At 46.4% G+C, this 23817-nt stretch overlaps 1 protein-coding gene across 1 annotated transcript in view; it reads right to left on the bottom strand.

The window, feature by feature from the left end:
* The window catches only part of LOC111861210 (rho GTPase-activating protein 7), a 174637-nt gene that overhangs the window by 114592 nt on the left and 36228 nt on the right, over positions 1-23817 (bottom strand). The window contains exons 3-6 of the mRNA XM_023849671.2: positions 14953-15585; positions 13662-13965; positions 12782-13167; positions 8705-8747 (exon numbers count right to left, since the gene is read on the bottom strand). Coding sequence (XP_023705439.1) covers positions 8705-8747; positions 12782-13167; positions 13662-13965; positions 14953-15585 — 1366 coding nt within the window. The remainder of the gene's footprint in view (positions 1-8704; positions 8748-12781; positions 13168-13661; positions 13966-14952; positions 15586-23817) is intronic.

Here is a 23817-nt window from a genome sequence, read left to right as displayed (position 1 = left end):
CTTCATACTTTGTACTCCTCACCAAATATCTGAATGGTCGAATCAAGGATGAAGTGTGCAAGGCACGCAGCGTAGATGACAGGATAATATTAAAACGGATCTTTAAAATGTGATAGGTTTTACCAGTTCGAACTCCTTTTTTGTTTTGTTATGTACACTAATCCTCGATTTGCTGATTTGTTTTGACCGGATGTCCATTCAGCTCACGGAAAGTTTGAGGCTTACTTTAACCCTGCCACTTGAGGCACATGCCATGATAGTATCTCGAACGGGCCACTAACGCTTCTTTCAAAATTCATCAATCATGGGTCGGTTTATATGGTAAAAAAGGTAAAGCTATCCCTGTTAACAGGCCGTGAAGGCCCATAGGGTTCTGAGACGTCGAAGTTCCCACATTTTCTCTAGACAGTCGGCTCACATGGCGGTGAGGTCGTCAGTCTTACGCTCCGGCCGCCCTTTACCCTCCCCAGGAAGATTCACCGCGAACTGGGTTAGCGACTAAGGGCTGGACGACAAAGGAGTCGGAGTTCGAGTCCCGGTACGTACAAGAATTTTCTCTTCTCAACGTCGTCCAAACAGATTGTGGGGCCCAGCCAGCCTCCAATCTAATGGGTACCGGAGGCACTTTTCACGGAGTTACAGCGGCCGGGGCGTGAAGCTGCCCACTCACTTCCATCCAGTGCAGAGGTCAAGAATGGTGGAGCTACACCTCCGTTCTACCATGTGGTGCTTAATTAAGCACAGGGACAAATTAACCTTACTGTATAACGTAAGACAGGATCCATCGCTCCTCTACCAAACCGTGCATCATACGAGTCACGAAGTCTGTGGCTTTCAGGGACGTGTGGGTATCCGCGTTGTCGTGATGACGGGGCAATGCGGCGCATGTTCAAGTTTTCACTTAAGATAACCTGGCAAACTCCATAATTGACCCCAACGGTGTCTGCGAACTCGTGCATTGTTCGGCGACGGTCTTTATGGACGCGTTCATTAATTTTTTCAACATTTTCTGTCGTTTGCCTGTGCTTTGTCTCCCTGAACCTTTGTCAACCTCAACTGACACTCGAACAGCCTTCAAAAGGGGATGACATTGAAAAACCGCTGTCCGACTTAAAGAATGTTCTCCAAAAGCCTCACGAAGCACTTCAAGGGTTTCGGTAGCGGATCTGCCGAGCCTCACACAAAACTTGATGTAGACACGTAGCTCAATGTTGCCATTCATCGCAGACAAAATGAAACACGAAGTCGAAAAAGCACTGGTGCAAAAACAATGCGTGTTCACAGCGTAGTGTCACGTGGCAGACTGGTGTAATAGGCTTGCGGAAGTGTGACCTTGGCCTCCCCTCTCATCTTTCACTGAGGCAGTTACAACAATAAGTCTGGGAACTTTCCGATACCACCTCGTAAATGGGTAAACGCCAGGAACCAATGCTCCGAAGAACGTTAAGAGACCAGAGCGTAAAGAAGTGTCTCAGTTGTCATGGCAGCAGCTCGTTAAACTTAACGCCGCACAGAGTAAATTGCAGTCCAGGTTTCCTCCTGACCTTTCAACGAGTCAGGGGGGCTAATTGGATCCAACGCACGGGAGGTCGTAACGTGTACCCCCTCTCTGCCTACAAATCCACCCCAGAAACAAGGCCAGCAGTACACCACCCTCACCCTACGTAGTTAGGCTACTAGATTACGTGCTGGATGTTAGGGCAATCGGGGTTCGGTTCCTATCACAAGCACAGTTTTCCTCTTATACGCAACATCTGAACTGATTCTGGGGCCCACACAGCCTCTTATCCAACGAATACAAGTGTCTCTCCTCATCGAAGATAAAGCTGACCACTCACGTCTGTCTACCACAAACCCATACGTCTTCATACCGTGAAAATCATTTCGCAAAGAGATTACTTTACTAATACCCCCTACGTAATTAATGTAACATTAAAAAGCATCCACTTCTATGAGCATCTCATGAACGCTACATAAACCTTGGCAGCTGACAAAGTGTTGTTAAATGGCTAACCGTGCTATAGTGTAAGCGGCTAGTAGTAGGCTTCTCAAAGCAGGGTCCTGGGTTCAATTCAAGTGTAGTCCATGTGGGATATGCTGTGGAGAAAAGTGGTTCTGGGGAAGGTTTTCCCCCTACATCTTCAGTTGATGGGCCTTAAATATGTATAAGTAAAACTGACAAGGCACAGGGTTGTGTAAAGCTCCTGAGAACATAAGTCCTCAATTTTGTGACGATGGTACATTCAACATAAATATTATGTTTCTGGACATTATCCATCGTCCTGTTCTTATTTAAAACACAACGTTTCGGAGACTGGATTCTGTCTGTCCCTTCAGGCGAAACCTACTCTGCTGGGCCCAACAGATAGAGCCAGTCCCTATCTCTCTGGTCCAGAAACAGGAACTAGATCTATCGTTTCAACTCAACTGAGTAGCTTTTACCTGGAGGAGGCAGAATCCAGCCTCCGAAACGTTTAAATAGAAACAGGACGCTGTATACCTCCGAAACGTTTAAATAGAAACAGGACGCTGTATAACGCCCAGAAACATAATATTTATATCTTGCGAACATACTCGGTGTTCCATAAACGGAACGGAATTTGATATAACGCAGAAGTCCGTTGAAAGTGAAACGACGTTTCGGAGAAACATTTCGCCTCCATTTTCAGGGTCGAAAAATAGGCCAAAGCTAGAAACCAGCGTGAAAGCAGGTGCCAAGCATGTCGACTGACTTTCAGCGGACTACACTGCGTTTTATCCCAGAAGATGCAACTCTTCACACCCTCAGATCCTTTGGAACGAAATTTATGAGCATCAGAGAGAGTGTAAGTCTATCAGCATCTTTGAGATATCTTCTTTAATTTCGTGGGGTGGGGTTAGACAGCCCATTTTGTATGTCGGCCACTAACTAGCCTATTATACCAGCCCAGGATTACAGATGACGTCTGGAGCAGTCGGTGGAATGAGAATTTGTAAGGGAAACCGAAGTACTCGGAAAAAAAAAACCTGCCCCAGTGCCCCTTTATCCACCACAAATCCCACGTATCGACCTGAGATCGAACCCGAGCCGCCGCGGTGGGAAGTCGGCAACTAACAGCCTGAGCTATGGCACGGCCCTCTTTGAGGGTAACCCATACCTTGCTGAAGCGACCTTAGGGGGGCAAACCTAATCTCCGGGATTCTGACTCTGGGATCCATCGTGTGTTGGAAACAGAACCTAGTAATTCTATTACAATGACGTAATGATGTGCGTCACTATCTGACGTAATTCTATTACAATGACGTAATGATGTGCGTCACTATCTGACGACAACACTTCAAATCACGAACACTGAAAGGAGAGCTTCTACCTACGGGTGATTTACACTCCCGGTAATCAGAAATCTGAATGATTCCCATTGAGAAGAGCTTGATACTGCTTAATTAAGTACTACGCCATGAAGGCGTATGTATGGATGTATAGACCCACGTATTCTTGATCTCGGCACAAGTTGGAGATGAGTGGTCAGCTTCACGCTTTACTTACTTACTTACTTACTTACTCATGAAGCTGAGCCCTTCTTGAGGAGCCGCCAATTCTGCAGCTACTCAAGAATTTCCCAGCATTTTATGGAACCCGAAGGTTCATCACCGTGTTCACAAGAGCCCTTCACTGGTCCCTATCCTGAGCCAGATCTATCCAATCCATACCATTCCATCTTATCTCTCTTTACCTCCAGGAAAGGAGCCCCAGGTACCCGCTGGATACGAGGTTGCGTGAGCCCCAGAGCCGGTCTGGACGACGTGAAGAGACAATTCTTAACCCTACCAGAACTCGAACTACGTCCAGCATGTAGCCAGTCGCTTTACCGACTGCGCTATCCCGGCTACCGCGTGGTGGTCCATACCGGAATTGAAACCAACCTCCATACGTGGCGACTGAAGTGAGTTATCGCTTCAACTAGCCTGCTCACCGGTAACGGCCAGTGAACAAACTCAGTTCTCGATAAGTGTCGTTAGTTCCGGCTGTCGGTAGCGGTATGAACACAAAACTTTGTGGGGAGAAGCCACCCCTAATCTAAGCAACCCCAGCCATGAAACTTCCCCTGTAATTAGTATCCCATCACTGTTGACAGACAGGAAATTATCCATGCTTCTAAGACGCCAAGTAATTCCTTGCACGGTACTGTTTTTGCAACTGAAAAATCTGGGAACTACGAAACACATCACACCAGAGATCAATATGGATGGCGGGTTTATAATCCGCAAATGCCACAAGAAAGTTCAACTGCACAAATTACGTAGCGTTACGTGAGACTGAAAGGCAATTATGATTCATGAAGGACAATAGGGTTTGCAAAAAGCTGTGACCTGATACTATAAAAGGCACGGTTGCCTCTGCGCTTAATTCAGCATCACGCCATAAAGACATATGGGGGGGGCGGAGGTATAGCTCCACCATTCTTGACCTCGGCACTAGGTGGAGGTGAGTGGTCAGCTTCTAGCCTTCGCCGTTTTACCACATGGGAAATCGTACCCATTAGGTAGAAGGCTGGAGAGGCCCCAGAGATGGTATGAACGCTGTGGAGAAAATAAAGACTTTGCCCCTGCTGGGGTTCAAAATCCGGTCGTCCAGCCCGTCGCTGTACTGACCTGATACTATACCGTTATTTGGTTGGAGAGGCTAAAGAAATTGAAGTAAAGCTCTAGTAAGTGTAGCCGAGAATCGAACTGAATACCTCGTTAACACAAGTCGCAACCGCTACCTCTATACTAACCTCCTCAGTCGCGTTCGTGACGCGCGGTGCACTGTGCTAAATAATGTTCCTCCTTTGTATAGGCAAAGTGGAAGTAAAAACGCGGTCTGCACGTCAAATATTGGGAACATAAATATTATGTTCAGTGCTCTGTGTGAATGTTTCTGTGATCGCATTTCTATTTCGAGAAATGCGGACTTCAATATATCAGGACGCAATATAAGGCATGTGAAATGGGACATACTGAAACGAACGCGTCACACCACGAACCTAGCGACTAAATAACGCACGAGTACGCCTACACAGCCAACTCCATGAAGCTGAGTCCCTTTCCGTGGGTTCTTAACGATGTTTCCTGTACCGAAACTATACAAGATGTCCCAGGAGGAAAGGTCAGTATTCTGGGATGTCACAGTATCGGTCATTCTAAGCAAAAAAGTGTACATGTACATGTGTCCTATTCCGAACGGTTTCCGAGATACAGCTATTTTACTGCACTGTACACTGTACTGACGAGCAACACGCCATGTCTTCACACGAGTTGCGAAGTGCACTGATGTTGACAAGGGAATGTTCGAAAATGTATTATACTAAGTAAGCTGTACCAACTTTGTCACTTGAACAATAAATACCGGTATTGATTCCTGGATAGTCTCTTTCCAAAAACAGAGATACCATGTATGCGAGATCCAGAAGACGAGGAAGAAGACGTAAGAAGATGCTGGATGACCTTGGGGACAGAAGAGGATATTCTCATTTGAAGGAGAAAGCTCTAGATCGCATCAAGTGGAGGAACTGTTTTGGAAGAGACTGTGGACCTGTCGTCTGACAGATTACTGACGAATGAATTAGAAACAGTACGTAATATCTTTTTCTTATCAACAGTTTTGGAACTGTACAGTGAAATAGCTCTATCTCGGAAACCGTTCGGAACAGGACACATGTGCATATACACTTTTTTGCTTAGAATGGCCGATACTATGACCTCCCAGAATATTTACCTTCCATCCTGAGACACTCTGTATAGCGGTAGACGGTACAATGAAAGAATGATGAATTGGGAAGGATTTGCGAAAAGCTGTAGTGGCCTGCTCAAGACACTGCCCCGGAATTTTCCTAGCATGGCCGAGGGAAACTCCGAGAAGCCCTACTTAAAATGGCCAGCGTCTCCTCCGAAATTTCAACACAGCACATCCCGAATACAAGCACACAGCGTTAAACATCAAGACAAGGGGCGAGCAAACATTACAACTGAAGGGCTGAATTAGGGCTTTCATGCGTTCTTCTTGGCCGCAACCCCCCCCCCCCGAAGTTTCAAAAATAAGAGTCATATCTTCTGGAACATACCGCTGTGTAGTCCGCTGAAATTCAATCTTACTTTTCGGAGCAACATTTCGCCTCCATCTTCAGGGTCGAAGAATAAGCCGAGCGAGAACCCAAAGTGAAAGCACGAAGAAAGTAAGAGTTATCCTTGCCTCCTGCTTTCACCCCGTTTTTTTTGTTCGGCTTATTCTTCGATCCTGAAGAAGGAGGCGACATATTCCTCCGGAATATCTGTTGACTTCCAAAGGTCTACACGGAGTTACATTCCAGAAGACATGCCTCTTCATAATCACCGCCGTGAGAACCTCAAATCCTGCTTTGTATTAGCTACTCCCCCAAACTTCCCTTTGAGTATCGTAGTCGCTATACCGCCCTTTGAAGATAAGGGTTTAAAAATGGCGTCGATATGAAATGTTACAGCAAGATCTTCCTACCGAGTTACACATCCACATATAAATAGCGTAAGACATTTCTACTATTGGGGAAGTTTACACGGCGAGCGGGAGGCTGGATTCCTTCTTGACGACAGTGAACTTCGCACTTTATATATCCTGCATGCGCGGCCTGTGACAAGTGTTTCCTGCACGTAACTCTGAGCAGGTCCTGTCCCCACCTTAAACTGTAATAAACAATACAACACATCTTTCACTATATATAAATAAAATCAGGCAATTAACTACGACAGCTAACTGCGTATTCTTCACACACGCGCAGTAGTTTTACTGGCTGAAGACGACGAAGGGTACTGACAAATTTTACGGTAGAGACAAAAACTTCTCCCTCCTCCTGCACTCTCTCTTCTTTTTAGCCTATTTTCCTCATTTTGAAACAGAAATAAAAGCAGGCTTGTAAGATCACCTTCCTGTCTTGTGTCTGTACGCCTCCACCACACTAACAAGCCGGAATAGCAGAGCAAGAAGAGAAGGCCGTTGTTAGGCAACAGCTCAGTAGACACGTTCCCGCGGCACGCGATGTTCCCTGTGCGGCCCGTGTAGTGTAGTGTAGTGAAGGGAAAGGTTCTGGTCGTGAGGTACAAGAGGCTGACGCCAAGACGAACTGATTGGCGGTAAACCCCCAGTCGCAAAGTAACTCTGACTCTGACTCTGACCGGGTCTCGAGACAGAGCTGGACGAATCCAGGAGCCGTGGGAGAGTAAAACACGGCAATGCGTCTCCCGAGTCTCGGAACCATGAGTGACTGTGTTGGCGAGGGCCAGCAGATGTTGCCATTGAACGTTTAATACAGTTAGTCATAAGACTAAATTCAATAACAGATCAATGCAATCGTAGCATTATTTAGAGTTCTGGAGAGTTAAAGTTTTTTTTTCGTATGGGGTAGTGTAGTTGGTTGAGGCACTATCCTACAGTCCGGAAGGTCGCGGGATCGAATCTCGATGAGGTGGATTTTTTTTTTCAATTTACCTAATCTGTGAAATATGCAGATGACCTTGTGTTAATGGCTAAGGAAGAAACTGTGCTACAGGGCACGATTGGTAGACTAATTGAAATTGGAAGGTGATACGGCATGGAAATGAATGTGGAAAAAACAAAAGTAATGAAAATTTCGAGACAACCAACCCCAGTCACAATAAAGATAGACCAAAAACAACTGGAGAATGTGAAATGTTTTAAATATTTGGGTAGCTTATGGAAGGTGTACTAGTGAAATTAAATCCAGGACTGCCATGGCAAAAGCTGCATTTAGCAAGAAGAAGAATCTTTTCGCCAGCAAATTGGACTTAAATTTGAGGAAGAAACTAGTGAAATGCTACATTTGGAGCATAGCTCTGTATGGGGCTGAAACATGGACACTTAGGGCAGTAGATCAGAAACATCTGGAAAGTTTCGAAATGTGGTGTTGGAGAAGGATGGAGAAGATCAGTTGGACCGATTATGTGAGAAATGAAGAAATGTTAATTAGAGTCAGTGAGCAGAGGAATATCCTACACGAAATAAGAAAACGGAAGGCTAATTGGATTGGTCATGTTTTACGCAGAAACTGCCTTCTAAAAGAAGTTATTGAAGGAAAGATAGAGGGGCGGATAGAAGTAACAAGAAGACGAGGAAGAAGACGTAAGATGATGCTGGATGACCTTGGGGACAGAAGAGGATACTGTCATTTGAAGGAGAAAGCTCTAGATCGCATTAAGTGGAGGAATTGTTTTGGAAGAGACTGTGGACCTGTCGTCTGACAGATTACTGATGATGATGATGATGATGATTACCTAATCCTTCCAGTCGCACTATAGCCCCGGGGTCGACTCAGCCTCTAACAGAAATGAGTACCAAGAATATTCCTGGGGGTAAGGAGCGGCCGGCGCGTAAGGCTGCCTCGCCGCCAACTATGAGCCGACTGTCTAGAAAATGTGGGAGCCTCAACGTCTCACAACCCTATGGGCCTCCACGGTCTGTTACTGGGATACCTTTACTTACTTTACATACAGATCACATGGTACCATAAAGACGAAAGTTTTACAGTTACTTCTGACTGAGAATAGAAAAGAGGGTCTAATCCACGAGAGGACGAAGGGCGAATATGGTCCACAAACACCAGTCACGTGATCTCTTGCACAATTCAAGGAATTCTGTTCAGGTTCCATACAACGCACACTTCGCTCTACTGTTTGGCATTAGTTCCGCACTTACCTGCTAGATGTCTCTCAGACTGAGAACGTGGCTGCGTCAGGACCTACGGAAAAAATAAATAATGTTATAATCTCAGGTTGGAGACGGGCATACTAAACTTCACAGTATAACAATATGCAGTTGTAATGCTATCTAAGGGTAGGTTATGAACTTCGTTCGGCAAAGGTGGACACTGTCACCCTAACCCAAGCATTACATTCCATGCCGTTCACTGGTGCAATGCTGAGGGTCTAGTCGAAACTAGTATCAATTACAGTGATTTCCAGCATGCGTATGGTCAGAACAACACGCAACAGCCTTTCATACAGCTCATCTTCACTTCAGGAGCCGGGATAGCGACTTCCTACGGGCTGCACGACCGAGGGATCGGAGTTCGAGTCCCGGTAAGGTCAAGAATTTTCTCTTCTCCAAGGAACGTCTCTGGGACCCACCCAGCGTCCTATCCAATGACTCTATCCCCGGGGGTAAAGCCGCCTGGGCATGAACCTGACGACTCACCTCAAACTAGTGTCCAGGTTAAGAACATGTGGATCTATACATCCGCTCCTCCATACGCTTTCATGGCGTAGTGCTTATTTAGTTAAGCACAGGGACAACTGCACCTTTTACCTGCCAGTTCTCATTTCGCCAAATGTTCCATACTCATCTATCATCCGGGGTTGATGCAATAGGCCAATTAGTGGCCGAAGTACCAAGCGGACTCAGTCTCACCCCCCCCCCCCAAAAAAAAGCAAAACTGCTGCTGTGAAACTGTTCGGGGCTACGTGGACATCAAGAATCAGCTTGCAGAGGGATCACACCTGGCCGGCCCAGGTGCGTGGCGCGCTGTGGGCGCCATCTTGAGAAGGCACTCAATGTGGGACTGCATGATTTATGAAATTGGGTCAGTTGAGCTGAGAACTGACCAACATCTTACGTTCGCATTCTGAATATTTTTTTTCTTTGTGGCGAGTCAGAAATCCGGTTTGACTGTGCGCCATATATGGTTCGGCAATTTGCATCTGCATGGCGATATCGGGCTGGCCATTCTTATGCAAATATCAGAAGCTCAAACATCTTTCCCAAAAAGTGTCCCCTGTGTCTATGCACCATGGGGGTGCGGCAATAAAGCTCTATGCTTTGTGTAGCACCGCATTATGCTTCATCTGGAGCATCTACCCTGAGAAGGCAATTTACCAGAAGAGAAGCCCTGTGTCTTGAACGAGATCTCCGGTGTGGTGATTTTGGGCGTAATCATAAGTTGAAACCAAAATCAGTGATGACGTAACGACCGTTATCATTATCTGACGATTACGGGCCCGAAAGAGGTTTTAGACACAGCAAAGGTGGAGGGAGTTGAGTGAAGAGATTCACAGTTCGTTCGCCTTTACCCTCACATTCTGGAACACAGTCTGTGAAGAGTAAGGGCCCTCTGGGTTATATAGAGCCGTGTAGTTCAGACAGCTCGACGTTTCGGAGAAACACAGAGCCCCATTTTCATGGTTGCAGGGCAGGATAAGTAAGATACCAAGAGAAGTGGGCGGCAAGCTGGTTTCTTAGTTATTTTTCGAACCTGAAAATTGAGGCGGTATGTTGCTCCGAAACGACTGCGCTGTCTAAGAGTTTCATGGTGGCAGGACCTCAAATCCGACGCAGAAGAATCACAATCCAGCACTTTACAAAGCCCCCTCTGCTCACACGCCTACAGTTCACGTATTAGTGTAACTCGATTCTAGCAGCGAGACAGCCTCAAGGGAGATGCTATACTTCTGGGATGCATTTAGCAACACGTAACAACCCACTCTCCTGCCTCTATATTCTCTAGGTTATTTCTGGAGCTACCGCATTGGTGTCAGGAGCCGGGATAGCCCAGTCGGTACAGCGACGGTTCACGGACCTGATAGTCGCGGTTCGACCCCGACAGGGGTAAGAGCTTCTTGTCTCCAGAGCGTCGAGACTGAATCTCAGACCCACCCAGCCTAATATCCACTGGGTATAAGGGGGTTAATCAGCCGAAGCGTAAGGCTTCTCCCTCGCCATCATCTAGTACCGAGATTAAGAATACGCGGATCTATACCTCCACTCTCTCATACGTCTTCATGGAGTGACGCTTAATTAATGAAGCAGAGGCCCAGATTCACCTTTTACCTTTCCCCCCCCCTTGGCACTACAGCCCCAGTGGGCCTAGGCCTACCTCCATGAACTCCGTTCACTTCGGTTTTTCTAGATCTTACACATACGGTAGGACTCCTTGGGCGGGTGATCAGCTCGTCGCAAGGCCTCTACGTGTACACAAACACAGAAAAACGCACACAAACATCCATGCCCTCAGTGGGATTCGAACCCAAGATCCCGGCTTCCGAGCGAGCGAAGACAGTGCATGCCTCAGACCACTCGGCTACCGTGCCCGGCTACCTTTTACCTTTACGTGTTCATATAACATGGAGAAGAGGAATGTATGCATAATCACCTTCTTCTGCGTTACAACGCTGGTAGATATTTGCAGATGTTTTACTCTGATAAATATCTACGCTCCTGAAGACAGTGATCTTGACATACATCCCCGTTAGGACCTCAGACCTTACAAATGCATATTCTCCTATAAATTTAGACGGTAACCACAAAATAAAAAGGGCAATTTGAAGACCTGAGCGCAGACGGCACATGATAACATTAACATGCATCTTAAAGAAATAGGGTGTGAATATATAGAACTGCGAGGTGAATTAAACTGGCGAAGGACAAAGTCGAAATGCAGGCCGTGATAGTTTTTTTTTTTCAGTTTGCATGCAAGGGGTGGATTTGTTGGCCAGCTGCCGGAATTCGAACCTCTCACCTCCAAAATAAGAGTCTACAGCACTACCACTATGACAACCGTCCGGTATCAGCATACAGTTAGGGACATTCACTGTCTGCTACAAAATTCACTGCATGTGAATCTTTCTTAATGTGCTTTTCTTTTATTGCTAGTGGGGTGGGACTAAGTCCCTTGTACTGCGGCCATTTCTGGCCTATTGTACCAGCCCCAGATGATAGGTGAGGGTGATTGTGGAGCAATTGGTGGAATGAAGATTGGCAGGGGAAACCGAAGTACTGGGAGAAAACCTGCCCCACCGCCACTTTGTCCACCACAAATCCCACTTGACCAGACCCGGGATCGAACCCGGGTCGCCGCGGTGGGAAGCCAGCGACTAACCGCTTGAGCTATGGCGCGGCCCTTCTTAATGTGCTTACTGAATAGAATGTTGCCAACATAACAGAATAAAAGACACTAGATAACTTGATCCTTGAGACCGAAACTAATTATCCATAAAGACACAGCAGTCTCATGGTATATGTTCTATGGTATGGTGAAGCATAACAATAAATCAGGCCTATGAGAAAAGTTATTAAATTCTGTAAGGAGCTGACACCACTACTGACACTGGCTTCCGTTTCCAGAATTATATTGCGCACCTTGGCTGATTCATCTCCATTAACGCTAGAGATCATGGGATGCCTTACAGACAGAATTTACGACCACACTTCTCAGATAAGAAGGGCTTGTTTATGGCCGCAGAGCACAATACTCCATCTTACATAATATTATTTGGATAGCGAGACATTACCTCCAATGGCACTTGCTTCCACAATATTAGTAAGCTAACGCTCTCCACAGCTGACGGTTACGTTCTTCAGAACTATGACGTCGTGTAGTTTGGTACACTGATCTCCACTCCCATGAGAATATCAGATCTCGTACACAGAATCTCTACGGGTAGGCTACCTAACGAAACGTCCACAAATTCGAACTGGTACCCATCTACCAAACTATACGGTATCATTTCCCAGAAGGACTTAAAACCTTGATATTCACTGCCACGAGAACCTCAAATTTCATGCGCAGTCGGTCGCCATTCATTCGTTCATTCTAATTCACTCAAAAATTAAATTATTCATGCATTAATTCATTTTTGCCACTCAGTTACCCGAGCGTCCAGTATTGACGAGTATATTCATTCATCCATTCAGATCACCATCACCAATCCATCAACCAATCTCAGTAGCTGATATAGTGTTATTATGCAATTACAAACCAGAACAAGGCAAGGTGGTTACCCTCTTTTTGGCGTTGTCCTCTGGCTTTCCACCACCTGCACCGGGAGACACCGTCTTCTTGACCAGGAGAGGCGCTGAGGATGACTTGTTACCCAGCTCGGCCGACAGGGGCGCGGTGGTCAGCGTCAGGGAGGCGCTAGACGGTGAGTCACGGTCCTCACTTGGACTGGGACTGGACGTCAGGTGTTGGGGCTTGATCGGTAGACGACGGGGCCTGACGGCACGGGGAAGCGAACTGCAGTCCTCTCGAGTCTGTGTCTCCACACTTTCACGGCGAACCCACACGTCTTCACAGTTCCCACACGATGGTCGACCTGTGGACCCCCGCCTCCTAAGCCGCTCCCATGTCTCTTTGCGCCGTACTTTGTTGGAGCCGCCTCCGGGGGCTGTTGACACACACACACTTGTCATAGTCCGGGGTTATCAACGCTTCCTTACATCTGGGGGCTACATGATGATATATACACAGACAGTACACGCTAACCGTTCCATTGTCAGCATCACGCACAGGGGGATACAGCCCCTGGTACCCACTCTGGGTGGACCCCAGGGCCAGAGAAACGTCGCTGTAACGACTGACCTAGCTCTGCTCCTTGTGGTCGCTAAATTCCCCTGCCAATTCTCATTCCACCGGATGCTCCATACTCACTTATCATCCGGGGTTGGTGCAACAGGCGTGTCCGACGTACCAAGTGGACAAAGTCTCAACCCGACCCAAAGAATTGTGGCTGATAAGTATAAAGAATTGACGTACTAAAAACTAACCAAGAAATACAGACAAGTTTGGGGAAAAAAAACTAATAATGTTTTAATTGTATTATCAGCAAACACTGAGGTAACATCCTCAGACTGTACGCAGGCGTCAACAAGCCTCTCCTACCTGTGCACTTGTTGGAACGAGGTGGGGAAGACGTTCCGATGCCAGACTCCGGCTCGTCGCGTTCCACGGAGCCCATAGGGGAGTCTGAGAGCGAGTCCCGGGAGCTGCTCTGCCGCGGTGAGCATGACGACGAGGAGGAGGCAGTAGTGGACGTTTCGTCGTCGTCTTCGTCATCTGTGTGGAGCAGCAGCGACGAGGTCGAGACCCAGGTGAAGCTCGAGCTGCGGGACAGCGGGGGGGAGGTCTGAGTGCCGGCGTCCACGGCGGCGTCGGCATCGGGCTTGATGGTCGTCAGCAGCGTCTGCTGCACAACACAGACCAGGGCATAGACAACTGTTTGGAAGTAAACTCCTTCGGAACTCTTTTCCTAATTCAGAACCCAATCAGGTGCTGTGTTTCTACACTCGCACCCCCCTACTCAATTTGCAGTCTTGTTTTCCGTCTATAATGAAACAACTTAAATTTTACACAGCACTAAATCGCATTTAATTCACTAAAATGCTCGTTAAGTCTTTAACCTGTCATTAAAAATAAATGTACATTAATGACGTTTTAAACATTTAACGAACATTTTAGTGAATTAAATGTGATTTAGTGACGTTTAAATTTTAAATTGCTGCATTGCAGATGGAAAGCAAGACTACAAATGATACCCCAATGCAACAGGATGCTGAAATACAATATATTGCCTAATCAAAATTTTGTATTCATCTATTTCCCCATGCTTTAAGCATACCCCTTCGGGCCGCCCTTCTTAATTTGATCTCCTTAACAACACAAGGTAAGCAGTACCGATTATGGTCAATACTGTCACGTGTCCGGGGTTCCGTGACCAACAGTAACGGGTTCTGGATTGTGTGAATGGGTTTATTAACTCCTACTTTTACAATATATCTTAATCGCACTCAATTATAGCTTTATCGCTAATCTACCCACGCCACAAATTACTGTCTTCACTAGTCGTATCATGGCAACAGATTTCTAACAGTCTCACTGTAACTACAACACACATCCAGTCTTCTTTTCGCAGGTTAACTATGTTGTACTCCTTTGTACTCCTCATTCTTGACTCGGGGCACGCGGCAGCATAGTTGGTTGAGCATTATGCTACAAGACGGAAGGTCACGGATTCGAGTTGCGATGAGGTGGATTTTTTCAACTAACCTAATCCTTCCAGCCGCACTACGGCCCTGGGGTTGACTCGAGATGCTAACACTCGGAAAAAAGAACGCCCCTGGACCGCATTCGTCTGTTAGGCCATACAAGATAAAGTTTCAGTTCGACTACTCACCACGACGTCTTCTGCAGGGAATGTGCCGATCTGTGAGACGCTGTTGTTCTGTCGGACCATTTGTTCGTGCCAAGTCAAGGCGCCGGTGGAGTCACAGCGAGGAAACGCTGAAGGCGGTCCATCCTTCTTCCTGCGGGTCACCAGATCGCTGTCTGACGCAGTCACGTACCTGACGTCGGCGTCTGGCAAGGAGGACACCTTCATGAGAATCGCGTCGCCGGGGGGAGTCTGACCCGGCAGTAGGGGCGGCCGCTGCCGACGGAGAACTCTGGTAAGCCTCAGGGCGCGGTGGTGAAGGCTGGGACTGCAACCGGAGGACAAGTCCGACGCCACCGGAGAAGGGGGTGGCGTCCCAGATATGTCCGTATCACTGTTCTCCCAGGAGCGCGACCTGGTTATCCTCAGGCGCATGTTTCCAGCTGTCACCGCATGGCTCGCCTCCAACTGGCTCAGTTCTTGTGCGATGAGGTCGTTGAACTCGGCCAGAAAACCCTCCGACCAGTCTGGCAGATCGTGGTTCTTGCGACGCCGCGGAGGAGGCAGAGGCGCGCTCTTCTTGTTGGCAGGGATCGGTATGGAAGCGGATGGTTTCCTCAAATTCTGCCACTTGTCGAACACCTCACCAATCTCCTCCTGTCAACAAGTACATACAATTATACAGCGTTCGCTGTAATTTCATGTTGGCCTATCCGTCATCTCACGTTAACATTTCAATGATCCAAAATTGATAAACTTTATGCAAATTTTTCCACACTTTAATGGTTCTTCAGAACTTCTGATTCGAATCCACTATCCCTCAAGTTAAGGTAAAGCTACCCCTGTAACAGGCCGTGAAGGCTCATAGGGTTGTGAGACGTCGAGACTCCCATAATTTCTGTAGACAATCGGCTCACAGATGGCGGTAAGGTTGACAGCCTTACACGCCCGCCGCCCATTACCCCCAGGAAGATTCCTAGTACCCATTTCTGTTAAAAGGCTGGGCCGACCCCCAGGGTCATGGTGCGGCTGGAAAGATTAGAACTGAAAAAAAAAATCCAACTACGCTGCCGCGTGCCCATCCACTATCCCCATAAAGGCCTAAAGGGAAGAATTTACACTTCCAGTAATTAGGCCTAATTAGAAATTCGAATCTATCAAAGAATCAGTGTATTTTTTACCTAGGGGAAAACATCTGCGTCAAATTTTAAAAACTGCTGACAAAGATCAGAGAACAGAAAGTAGACGGTTAAATGCCTCGAGAGCCGGCAACCTCACCGCTCACCTGACTTCAACCCGCGGCCTACGAACTTTTATATTTTCGACTGCTCTCCAAATAGAGGGGCCCCATATTACCTTCATGATCCGGCAACTGGAAATCAGGGCACTCTGCCGTCTTTATGACGTACGAAATTCCGATCCGCGCGACCAGTCAGCAGACAAGGTACTCTTAACGTATCACTGTACGAGTTGATTACTCGAATCGATATCAATCGAATCCCATTAGATTCACCCACGTGGGGAAGAACCAAGGCCGTTTCAATTCTACAGGTTTACCTTCGTCAGAGAGTGTGGGCTGCAGATATCAGATATCCTTGTACTGATGCGAATGGTGCAACCTGAATACCATTAACTTGATTTTACACATTCCACGACATGATCATTATCCTCTCAGTGGTTTCATTAAGACACTTCGATATACAGCGTCCAATGGCAGACTGACAGTCGAAGGATGAATTAAAAATGATTCGGACGGAAGTACTCGAGGCCTTATTGAGGTACTTTGCCCCCATTGGCCTGGAAAAACTCAGATATACATCGAAATATCTGTCCATGATAACCTGTATCGAAGCCGAGATTTGAACCAAGCACCATCCGAATGCAAGTCTAGACCGTTGCCACTATTATCAACCTGCTTGGCGTGTTTACCCAAAATGTTTCAAAATGGCAAATATAAATAGGAGAAGCCCAAGTAACTTCATTCTGCGATGCTTCTAGACCACTGCAGACAAGCAGCCTGACGGACTGGCTTCAGGGGGGGGGACATCTCCTTAACACACAAGAAAATAACGGGGCATTGTTTCAGCACACCAAGATGGAATTCGCTGTTACAAAACAGATCCGACCAATACTCTTTATTTCTTATACGTCTTTAAAACAGCCTGGAACATATATGCGTGTATACACAGTGTCCCGAAAGTCACTTAGCCTAAACCACTCCCTCGTATTAACGGGAATATTCTGATTCAAACCTGCCAGTCAGTTGGTAGGTATCACAACGTTGTGGGTTGTGTACGGAACATGGAGGATCTCATTTCGAGAAATTTTTATAAATTCAGTAAGTGACAATAAGTTCGCTTTGTTTTCACGTGTCTGCACCGCTGTATTGAATACGGTAAATTTTACCAATACACGCCCGTTTAATATTCCAATCCTCGAGGGACGGAGTCTCAAGAAATTTTAAAATGTCTTACTTCTACACAGACCGGTCCTTGGGGCCCATTCAGCCTCCTACGCCATGGGTACCGGGAACTCTTCCCTGGGGGTTAAGCGGCTGGAGTGTGAAGCTGAACGCTCACCTCCAAAAAAGGCCGAAATCAAGAAAACGTGGGTCTATAAATCCAAGTAGTTACTATACGATTCTGACGATGGTGCATAACACACAGAGATATTGGGTTTTCGGACTTTATCCATCGTCCTGGTTTTTAAGATAACTAAGAAAAACACGACGTTTTGGAAACTGGATCTGTTTCCGTTCTCAGGTGAGGGAAATCACCTATTCTGTTGGGTCCCTTAGAAAGAGCCGGCCTCAATCACTGGACCCTAGTTATCTTAAAACCAGAACGGTGGATAAAGTCCGAAAACCCAAAATCTCTGTATCTATAAATCCACTCCCCCATTCGTCTTCATGTAAAATAAAAAAAGGTATAGTTGCCCTGCGCTTAACTAATTAAGGACTACGCCATGAAGGCGTATGGGGGAGTTAGAGCACAGATCCACATTTTCTTGACCTCGGGACTAGTTCGGGTGAGTGGTCAGCTTCACGCCCCACACAGGCAGCATGGTGACCTCATAAGCCTACTTTTAATTTTTTAAAATACCGAAAGCAGGCTAAAATATGAAAGGCTCTCAATTGGACCCCAGGAGATGGTTACATTGATTCAGGATTGAGAGGTACCGACGTGAGACGATGTCTCACATTTCAGACGAAAGTCTGAATAACTTTACCCAATTCTGTGTGCTTCAGTTACAGTGCAGAACTTCTAATGCGATAACGTGAAAGCTCTACTGCTTACAAGTGCCTGACATTAGCACTGAAATATACTTCTTCTGACATAACGAACCTGTCGCAGAATTACCTTAATGGCACTAGGGAACTACGATGTTGCGTCCCATGTACATGCCACCTACCTTAACCATTTCTCTGATACAGCTAATTATGGCAGTGAAGCTCTCATAACTTGTACTCTTCGCCACGTATACTGAGAAGGATCAATTAGGATGAGATGGGCATGGTATGTAGCATGAATAGTGGAGAAGAGGAATGCATATAGGATATCGGTGGGAAGTCCGGAAGGGGAAATAGCATTGGAAAGGCCAAGGTGTAGGTGGGTGGACAATATTAAAATTGACCTTAGAGACACAGAATGGGATAGTATGGACTGGATCGATCTGGCTCAGGATAGGGACCGGTGGAGGGCTCTTGTGAACACAGTACTGAACCTTCGGGTTCCATAAAACGCTGGGAAGTTACTGAGTAGCTGCGTAACTGGCGGCTCCTCAAGAAGGGCTCAGCGCCATGAAGTGAGTTAGTTATGGTAATGAAGCTCTGTTCTTTGAAGCTGTGTGTGCTATCAATTTAGAAATTAAAAATTGCCTGCGTGCATAGCTTCATTTGTCCTTAGTACTGCGAAGTTTGTCGGGTTCATCCCCCCAGCCCCCACCACACTCCTCAGCATGCCTCTGCTGTATTCACTTGGTGTGAACAGCGCCCAGACGATCTGAGTTTATGGACAGTCCTAGGACATAAGCTTGCTGCCTGCTTCACCGAGGTTTCGTGTTTGGCTTATTCTTCGGGCTGAAAGTGGAAACGTCGCTATATCCCAGAAGACAGAGCTCTTCAGAGAAGCCGCGGTGCATCTTCCTACGCTAGTTACATTCTCACAACCTAAGATGGCAAGACAGCGAAGCGGCTACACCCAAACCCCGCACGGTATCTGAATACGAAATGCAAGTAGCAGGGACAACGAGACAAGCTTCAGAATCTCTGCTCGTTACTTACAGATCACAGCATGGACAACGCACTGGGGCGCATAGGTAACGTAAAGTTGTCCCTGTGCTTAAGCACTATGCCATGAAGGCATAGGGGGAGTGGATGTATAGACCCACAGCTTGAGTTGAGTCGTTAGCTTCACGCCCCGGCCGCTTTACCCCTGGTACCCATTGGATAGGAGGCTGGGTGAGCTCCAGAACCGGTCTGGACGACCTGAAGATAGAGAAACAATTCTTGACCGTATCGCAACTCGAACTCCGATCCCTCGGTCGTCCAGACTGTAGCCAGAAGCCATACCGACTGCACTATTCTGGGGCGCATAGTAAGGTAAAGTTTTCCTTGTATGAAGACATGTTGGGGAGCTGACCTCGGCACCAGATGGACGTGAGTGATCAGCTTACCCCCAGAGAAATCGGCCCCGGTACCCACTGGCTAAAAGGTTAGACGGACACCACAGCCGGTCTGGACGGTGTGGAGAAGAGGAAAATCCTACTCCTAACGGCAATCGAACTCTGGTCATCCAGCGCGTAGTCTGTCGCTATACTGGCTCCACTGAGGAACTGGGTTTACAAAAACCTTTGCCTGCAAAACTCGAGAGAAGACACCACAGGGGAAAAACCTACGTGCAGATGAGAAGACAATATAAATATTGTAGCTTACATTTCGTGCTTTGGTACAGACGGTAATGAAACTTCAGTCTCCATGCAGCCACGCCCGAGATGAGCTCACGTACGATTCAAGAAATGGGCTGCATCAAGGAACTTCCATGTACTCGTATTTTCTAAATTGTGAGATTTAGCCCCGTGTGGAGGCGGGTTAGAATACCTACACTGTAGCCCTGAGAGTTGTAGAAAACGAATCCGGTGCCTGGGGGTATAACTGGGCCACCCTGTCATTGGGTGACATAAATACAGGGACCTGATCCCGCAGGTTGGGGGCTGGACCCAAGGCTGACGTCCTCGCTCTGTTAAAAAGAAAAAAACCTATTGTTGCGAAATCGAAAGAAACGAAAACCGGATGCAATCTGGCAGGTCTTCTAAGGAAGTCTTCGGCTAAAAAATTACTATTTTGCCCACGATGATGGTGAAGTTACATTTAAGAATATCACGGCAGGGCCTATGATGATCGCATTACAGTCCGCTGGAATGCGACATCTGATATTATAGCAGACTGTTACCAACCTTCCGGAAGGAACCTGCTGAGTCCGTCTTCAGGGCAGAAGAATAAGTACCTTGAAGATGCAGGCAGTACAGTCCGGCACCACGACGCCGAATCTTCGAGCATGCGCCTTGAGTCGCGAGAAACCTGTGATCGGACTCAAAATATCTCACTTGTTTAAATATTTAATTTCTTTCCAACGTGACAGGGGGGGGGGCTGTGTTCACTGCCGTGGCGGAGCATCGCTAGAACCGGGGTCACACCGCAACCTCTCCCCATGCTCAAGTGAGCAGACAGCATTCTTGCTCGCGCGCCGAGCGTGACCCGCATTGCAACGCGCCTGCTTCCAGCTCTCTGACAGTTCGGAAGCAATACGGTTCCTATCTCGGTTCGAGAAACAAGTTATCTCGACAGAAGTATCGAGAATTTCATCTGCTCCACCTCCTCTAATTGTGCCTGTGCTTAACCAGTTAAGCAGTACGCCATTGAAGGTGTACGGGCGAGTGGGTGTACAGACCCACGTTTTCTTGATTTCGGTACTACTTTGGGGTGAGTGGTCATCTTCACGTCTCGGCCGCCTTATTCCAGTCATAGAGCCTTCCGTACCCATTGGATGAGAGGGCGGGCCCCAGAGCCAGTACGGACGACATGGAGAAGTGAAAATTCTTGCCCCCACCGGGACTAGAAATCCGTCTTCCTGGTCGTCCAGCCCGTAGCCAGTCGCTAAGCCAACTGCACTATCCCGGCTTTGTTCCACCTCCTCCACTATAAATAATATCAAATAGCTTAGTTACAAATCTTTCCAGATTCTCCGTCCGTGATCAGGGTCCAGTAAGTCATTCACGAAAGCTGTCGCTTATACAGCATCGTTAAATATGCATCCTGTTGTGTGTCATAAACAAGGTACACAAAATGCATACAAAAGTATGCAGTCTACACAACAATATTCTGCACTTAAAACAAAGTAGTTGATACAGTAATATACAGTTCAACATACAAATAATCTCTCTTACTGATTATCAGCGCTCGCCTGACATACACAGAGAGATTTTTTTTTTTAATTTCCTGTATATTTACAATCTACTCAACATATTACGAGTATTTAGTAAATGTGATAAGTCAATTGACACTGTAGGTGTTGCCGGCCAGTGCCGGTTCACCTTATGTTACTTAACTAAGTCTTCGGGCCACTGTCTCTTGAGCCTTCTAGGTACAGTTTGATCACTAATGAGCTGGTTGATCAGTTTATTTTTGTGGTTCGTGTTCCTGTTTCTATATTTTGCGGCCTGAGAGTGTATTACTTCCTTGATGTATGGTATTTTTAAGTCCTCATGTAGGGTCTGGTTGGAGACGTACCATGGTGCATTTGTCATTATTCTTAAAATTTTCGATTGATAGTTCTGGAGTATTTTGATGTTGGTTGGTTTCGCGCATCCCCATAATTCTATACCATATGTCCATATGGGTTTTAGTATGACTTTGTATATGATTAGTTTGTTATCTAGAGACAGTTTGGATTTTTTGCCAATAAGCCAGTTCATTTTATTTGTTTTAATGTTGAGCTGTAGTTTTTTTGCCTTTATGTGCGCTTTCCACGTTAGCTTCTGATCAAGGTGTAGACCCAGGTACTTGACTTCATTTTTCCGAGGGATAAATTCACCGTTTAACATCGGTTGTGGGCTTTCTGTGGATCTAGTTGTGAAGTTTATATGGACAGATTTGTCATTGTTGACTTTGATTTTCCATTTGTTGAGCCAATGTTGTAGGATGTTGAGATGGTTCTGAAGCTTTTTGGAAGCAGCTATGGGATTCTGGTCCAGCGCCAAGATCGCAGTGTCGTCAGCGAATGTGGCCATGGTGGTCTCATTGGCGGTAGGTATGTCAGCTGTATACAGAAGGTACAAGAGCGGACCCAAGACACTGCCTTGGGGTACTCCGGCTTTTATGGGATAGTAGTTAGTTTCAACTTTCGTTGTCTTGATGTCGAAGTATCTGTTCGACAGGTAGGACTTTAGTAGCAGGAACAGTTGACTAGGCATAATCTTTTTTATTTTATATAAGAGTCCTTGGTGCCAGACTTTGTCGAATGCCTGCTGTATGTCCAGGAATACCGCTGCACATACTTTTTTGTTTTCTAGTCCATCTCTTATTGCGTGAACTATTCTGTGACATTGTTGTATAGTTGAATGTCCTTCTCTGAATCCGAACTGGTGGATTGGTATGAGGTTATCAGGATTAGATAGCTCTAGAATCCTGTTTTGAAGTAATCGTTCAAATATCTTGGAGAGCACTGGCAGTAGGCTGATGGGTCTGTAAGAAGTTGCTTCCGTAGGAGGTTTACCAGGTTTTGCAATCATAATGATTTGAGCAAACTTCCATTGTTCAGGAAAGTAGGATAGATGCAGCATTCTGTTGTATAAGGTGGTTAGGAAAACTATCGCTTTTCTTGGTAGATGCTTGAGCGTTTCCCCTACTATTAGGTCATGTCCTGGGGTCTTGTGTGAATTCGTGATTTTAATCTGAGTGATGACTTCGTTTGGTGTAATAGTTCGAATTGGTGGTGACAGTTGACACGGGGAATCAAGATAGGAATTTATTTCTTCATCCTCTTGGTTATTTAGAGGGGTGAAAGTTCTGACAAGATGTTCAGCATATATTTGTGCTTTTTCGGAATTGGATCTGGCCCACGTCCCATCTTCTCGCCTTAGCGGAGCTATCGGAGTTGTGGGTCTTTTGAGTTTCTTGGTAGCTCTCCATAATGAGTGGTCGTTAGGTTCCAGATTTGTGATGTAGTATTCGAAAGTTTCGTTGTTGAAGTCTTGGATAGTAGCATGGAGTTTGTGGGTAAGTCTGTTGAGATACCTTTTGTCGTTGGGATTTCTTGTGGTTTGCCATATTCTGCGTGCTCTCCGTTTTTCCAGGACCATTTCTTTGATGCGTAGTGGTAAATTATTTTCTATTGTTTTTTGACAGTGTGGGGGTGTTGCGTTCCAAGCAGCCTTTTGGAGAAGTACTGTAAAGTCGTGAACTGCTTTTTCGATTTCGTCATGTTCCTTTAATCGTGTATTGGGTTTGATACGTTGGTTTATGTATTCTTGGTATTTTTCCCAGTTTGTTTTTTTGGTGCATAGGTGGGGGACAGTTTCCTTGGTCAGTATTTCAGTGCTTACCGTTATGATAATAGGGCTGTGGTCAGAGCTAAGATCAAAGCTCGATTTTATGTCACAGTGAGTACTTGGTATTTTCTTGGTGATTGCAAAGTCAAGAAGGTCAGGTATTCTATTCCTGTCAGCAGGCCAGTATGTCGGTTCACCGGTGGAGAGATAATCCAAGTTGTTCTGTTGAATTGCTCGTAGTAACATGTTACCTTTATGTGTTGTAAGCCTGGAGCCCCAAGTGGTGTGTTTGGCGTTCCAGTCGCCCGCCGCTATGAAGTGCGATCCTAGTGTGTCAAAGTA

This window comes from Cryptotermes secundus, unplaced genomic scaffold (assembly GCF_002891405.2).
Source record: "Cryptotermes secundus unplaced genomic scaffold, Csec_1.0 scaffold14, whole genome shotgun sequence".
NCBI lineage: Eukaryota > Metazoa > Arthropoda > Insecta > Blattodea > Kalotermitidae > Cryptotermes > Cryptotermes secundus.
Note: the sequence above shows the minus strand (reverse complement) of the source record. Positions and strands in the feature narration are given on the sequence as shown.